This window comes from Dinoponera quadriceps, unplaced genomic scaffold (genome assembly GCF_001313825.1).
Source record: "Dinoponera quadriceps isolate SergipeBrazil2010 unplaced genomic scaffold, ASM131382v1 scaffold3386, whole genome shotgun sequence".
Lineage (NCBI taxonomy): Eukaryota > Metazoa > Arthropoda > Insecta > Hymenoptera > Formicidae > Dinoponera > Dinoponera quadriceps.
In genome coordinates, this window is record NW_014557714.1 from 38,427 (window position 1) to 44,250 (window position 5,824).

The 5,824-nt window shown below is 53.5% G+C and overlaps 1 protein-coding gene across 1 annotated transcript in view; it reads right to left on the reverse strand.

Annotated features, from left to right (window-relative positions):
* LOC106749400 (discoidin domain-containing receptor 2-like) overlaps positions 1 to 5,824 on the reverse strand; it is a 149,411-nt gene that overhangs the window by 22,166 nt on the left and 121,421 nt on the right. The window contains exon 3 of the mRNA XM_014628803.1: positions 2,934 to 3,039. Within this exon, the coding sequence (XP_014484289.1) occupies positions 2,934 to 3,039 (106 nt within the window). The remainder of the gene's footprint in view (positions 1 to 2,933; positions 3,040 to 5,824) is intronic.

The following is a 5,824-nucleotide window of genomic DNA, read 5'->3' on the forward strand; positions in this document are numbered from 1 at the left end:
GGGGGGGGGGGGAGGGAGCGTTTCTTCCCTCCGGAACTTGAGGAGGTGGGCTGTGTTCAAAGACTATTTCGCGCGAAGCGAGATGGGAACGGTGTGTTCGCCGAAGAAAAATTCGAGAAGGAGAAGAGGAAAAGGAGAAAGAGAGAGAAAGATAGGGGGAGGAGAGGTGTGGGCGCGGGTGGCGGCGGCGCGGCTGCCAAATGAATCCGCCGACGGAGCTCGCATGCGCGCGGCCGGCAAAAATGTTCTCGCGCAATAAAGAGGTGAGCTACCGAGCTCTCTGAAGTGTCGGAACTTTAAGTGTTGCTTTGACGCGCAGCCGGGGCGGGCAGTTAAAGCGGCCGGCGAGCGGGGGAGAGGGTATTCGCCTGTGTCTCTCTGAGCGGGCGCCTTCTGACGCGGTTTGGCAACCAGAAGGGGGGAGAGAGAGAGAGAGAGAGAGGAAACACAGCGAAACGGCGTGAGAGCACGAAGCCGAGGCGGAAAGAGAGGAAAAGGGAAAGAGCGAGAGAGAAAAGCACACGCACGCAAAAGGGAGTCCCGAAACGGACGCGACGAGCAAGAGACGAGGGAGAGAGAGAGAGAGAGAGAGGAATAATATCCACCACAGCGAGAGATCATAACTCATAGCCCATTAAGAGGCCTCGAACTGGCCGGGCTGCCACTTTGATACAGTCCGGGGGCATCAAAGACATTCCGCGCGCACGGCAGCGCGCGCGCGCGGCCCGCGATAAATCTCGGGACGGACGATTACGCCGACTTGAAGCCTCGAGCTGCCACGTCGGCGGAATCGGAGCGCGTCCTCGGCCGGCTGGATCGAGGGGCCGATTATCGAGAGGAATGGTTCGCCGAACGAGAGGGATTGCCGAGAGTCGCCCCTCTGACTCGGCGGACTCGCCAAGTGATCCGCGAGCCGTTACCGAGGTGAATGGGATCTTGTCTCGTTCCCCCCCTCTTTCTCTCTCTTCAGTATTGTCGGGCGAGCGATCGGACGAAGAAAGGAAGAAAATGATTTATATTCCGTTCGCAAAATTTCGGAGACTTCGAAATCCGCGCTGTCTGTAATTACACAAGATGCATGAAAATCCGGAGCGGGGATCAGAAATGATCGTCTTAAGAGCGCGATGCATATCGTTTCAGGGTAAACAGATAGGCGAACAGGGTATTCACCGGGAAGCCCGCATTAGTCTGGCGAAGCCTCGGCGGTGCCGTCGAAGACGGCGAGTCTGGTCGGCCGACGCGATCGGTTCGCCGCGATGATGTGCGACCTCGTCGTTGCATCGAGAGGCTCTCTTTCTCTCGGTGACGTGCTGATGTCGATTGTGAAACTCTCTTCCGTCACACACACACACACACACGAATCGAGCGCACGATGATTTCAGTCTCGGCGCGGCTGAGCGCGCCGCGATTAATTTTACGCGATTAATTTCTTTCGTCGCCGCGCGTTCGCACGCGCTCCCCGATGATTGATTAGCGCGGACGGCTCGATTACGATACGTTCCGCGCGGAATATTGAAAATTCACGCTGCGGCCGCGCCGCTAATGCCGCAGAATTTCAATTACGCGCGAGAAGGGCCGTTCGGCCGGCGTCTTCCGCGAAGCTTTATTAGCGCGGTAGGTGGTCCCGGCGATTCCTCCTCGTGTTTGGACACCCGCCTCCCCGTCGCCCCCCCTCCCTCGGTCCTCCTCCCTCTGCCCCTCCGTCCCGTCTCCTGTTTGTCTCGTCGGAGCGGTAATTAGCTGACACGCGTAATCAAAGGAGTATGTGAGACGAGTTTGCGAGAGGAGTACGCGAGAGGAGCATGTGCGCGTCGGAGACGACGACGACGACGTTCGAGGGATCCTCGGAGAGGTCGATACAAATGGTGCCGCATGCGGGATAACGGAGGACGCGTCATTAATCCTCATCGCGCGGCCCGAAGGCCGAATTAGACGTCGCACGGTTTAGTAGGCCGTGATTAATACATGGACCGACCGCTCGAACTCCCGATCGCACGGACTATCTCTCTTTCTCGGCGAGAGGATCGACAGGATGACGGACAGTGTCGTCCATACGACCCGTCGAATCCTCCCGAGCCGGTCCTCCTCACTCGGTTGATGACGTATCGCGTTCCACGAAGCCGATGACGTCGCCTGGCAGGCTCGCCGTCGCTTCCGCTGGAACGCCGATGTCTTAAATAGCCTCATCGAGAGAGAGAGAGATTTGCAGCGTACAGATCGAGAAGTTTGCAGATAACACGTTGAAGTATGGGTTGTGTAAGGTTTTACTCCAAGTTAAGACATGCACCGTGAGGCGATAACTCTCGCCAACTTGAATATCTTCGAAGTCCGAAATTCGGACGTGATATTCATTAAAACATCGTCACTTATGAAGGGGCGTTAGACAAAATCAACAAAAGTGGCGGTGAGATATTTAAAAGTTGCAAAAAAACAAAAAAAAACCTTTCTGTCTAAATGAATTTCGTCGCGTGTGTATCCAGCAGAAAAGTGTGTGTCTTCTGGAAATTAAGGGGAAACGAATTTTCCTGTTGGATGCAGGTTGCGTTGCGAAGTTAATCGAGGAAAGTGTTGCGGCCTTAAGGCTGACTCTGTGCCGCATTTCAGCGCCCTAAAGACGCGAATCGACGTTTCCGGTGCTCAAGGCTGAAAACGCCAAAGACGTCGATTCACGTCTCCGACCGGCGGTGTGTGATGTGTAGCAGATACACACGCACATTTGACGAGTGCGGGGCGAATGGTCAAGTTGATTTGAATATCGCCGCGTTACGCGCCGACGATACGTGTCTCGCGGCGAGCGGGCGGGCGGGCGGACGAGCGGCCGCGCCGCTGCGTTTTTCACGCTCCGTAGCGGAGCTAATATGATGAAATTTCCGGATTTGTATTGCATCGGATATGTGCGATGCGCTGCATAAACGAATCAGTAATTCACTCACCGTCCGTGATGCGGCCCGACGTTTCCGCTGTCGAAGCTGGAGCTCGCAGTGATGTCCGTATCGGGAATCGCGCCCGACTCCATCCCCAGGGGTGCGATGCATTGTGCTGCGAATAAAGGAAATCGCTTCAATTATACGTTCGCCCGAGAGCGAGGATGAACGAATGAATGGACGGACAAACGACGTGAACTTCCTCACGCTCGCTTTAGACGGTACGTCGCAGAGGAATCGCTACGTGCAAAGTGCGCTCCCCGAAATTCTTTTAGAATTCGGAATTCGAAAAAAGTCAGCTTCGAGTTTTTCGACGACTCTGTGCAGGAATTCGTGGATGGACGAATGCGTTTCGGTTGGGAACAGAATTCCCGGTCCTAATAACCGAACGTAGTTCGCGAAATTTGCTTTTCTCCGAGCAAAACGGTATTCGGTTCGTTTACCGTCGCGTTAATTCGACCGAACTTTTTCCCCGTATTCCCTTATTATTTCTGCGAGAGGAAAATCCCGAGTTCACCGAGCTTTCGTTACGCGTCCCACCGTCGCGACGTTACTTCTTCTGGGTTCTTCCCGGTTAAACCCGCGTGACTCATCCGTGCCGTGGCGTTCCGACAGGTTTCCACGCAGAAGAAATTCACCACGAACGGTCCCGTTTTTATCAGCTCGCGATTATTACCGGCTCTCCTGGCGCGATACCGGGAACGGATTTTCATTTGGAATCGAAGAAGGACAAGTGGTGGTGCGTATGACCCGAAATTATACGAGCCAGCTCCGACTGGCCGACGATCAAAGCCGCTGCTCGCGAACGAGAACGGCCGTTATATCTTGAGCGAAGAACGGTCAAAGCGGATCTGTTGGCGCGGCGCAAGATCGCGCCGGGATTCCCGGGAAACGAGCGAATGATATACAGCTCTTTAGCGGGAAATTGTAGCGAGATGCGGCGCGGCGCTTCGGTAAACTCGATAAATCCCGCTGGAAAATTCAGCCCCGAATGGCCGTAACGACAGCTGTTTCCTGAAACGTCGTCGTCGTCGTCCTTGTCCGGACCGTGAACGATTATCGAGCTCGTTTATTCGTCCGACGATCTCGAATCCACAAACTTTTCCTCCCCCGCCCGCCCGTTCTTCATCGTCGTGGAAGTCTGGCACCGCCGGTCGGGAGGACGTCGAAAATAAGAGGGTTGTAAACATCTCGTACTTTTTCCGAGCGTCGCTCGCGAAACTCGGAGTCTCAAGCTGGATAGGAAGAGGAAGAGGAGGAGGAGGAGGGAATAAAAATTTATCGCTACTCTCGTCGAGATTCAGACGTTCGCTCCGACTCCTTCAGCAGCGCGAGTCTCTTAATGATCTCTTAATGATCCGTTAAGTGCGAGACACCAACAAGACGTCACGGACGCGCGAGATGCATTCTCGTACTATCTCTCTCTCTCTCTCTCTCTTTCTCTCTCCGGAGAAAGAGAGGAAAGAGCACGGGTGAACAATTCGTAAAGGAGTAAAAATAATGTTGCAATCTATTGTTCTACCTTCTTCTCTCTTTCTCTGATGAGCAGCGTTAACACGACTTTCTACAAACCTCTGCAAATTTCAACGAAATCTTTCGAACACAACTAAATCAAATTCTAAGTGAATCTCGTTAATATGTTTATCGTTTACATGTATACACTGAGACAAGTTATAGTTAGTTTCGGTGCCAACTATAACCTTTTTATAGTTTTAACCACAAAAATAGTAACAATACAAGGCTATTATCACTAACACTATAATAACATTCATTAGCAAATTGCTCTCCCTGACTATAATTCTTCTACTATGATGATTATAGTTACAAACATACCAAATATTTTTTCTCAGTATACTTTAGTCCTCAGAAGGGCTTGCCCTATAATAAACGCTTCTCTCTCTCTCTCTCTTACACAGAGCGTTTTATTTCCATCGTCCCGGCAGACGGAGAAACAATCACGCGGCGGAATTTCCGGTAATCATCGGCAACCCGTCCGGGCCAAAAATACTCGCGAGAAAAATACTCTCCGTAACCTCGGCCGTCGTCGTCGGAGGGGATTGAAAAACGCGGCTCGACAAATAAGAGCCGTAATCGGTGCTCCCGGGCGGCACGATCCGCGGATTCCCGGAGATCGATCGTCTGTTCGCGGTCCTCCCGCTCCTTCCGGGCGGGCATCCCGCGCGCGCCAGCCACGAAAGTCGCATCCGTCGGCTGCGACGAGTGCTTGGGGTAGGCAGGCAGCCGATGCAGGCACAGGTTCGATTCTAGTATTTATAGACATCCTGGAAAAGAGCGCAGGGAAGGAGCGAGGAGGAGGAGGAAGAAGAAGAAGAAGAAGTAAGTTATGCGACGTTTGGCCCGCCCCAGCCACTCATTCGGCGACCATAACTCTCAGGGAGTGACAGCTCCGAACGGAAGGGTGTGTGCCGCCCTCCATCCGCGAGAAGAGGGAAATTGAATGCCTTCGCAACCCTCCTCGCGCGCTCCGCGACTACCTTCTCTCTCTCTCTCTCTCTCGTTTTTCCTCGGTACCGTTCTAACCCTCTCTCTTTCTCGGTCGTCCTCCGTCTCTAACCGCGTCACTGTCAAACTGATAACCGCTTCTTTCCGGAGACGGAGCTCCTCCGCGAAACCCGAGACAACCACGGAACGGCCGCCGAACAAGCGACGCACGAGTGAGCGAGGAAAAACTGGGGGAGACAAAGGGAATGCAATACGCTCGACGGAGATGCGACACGTAGATTGTAATAGAAAAATTGTAATAAATTCCCGGGGAAATTCTTCCGCCGTGTATGCGCGCACATACACATCCGGTGTGCACCGCCAGGTTTTGTACTTGTCTTTACTTGATAGTCTCTGGATTCCACGAGCGCTACGAGCGCAAAGGGCGGGCGGGCGGG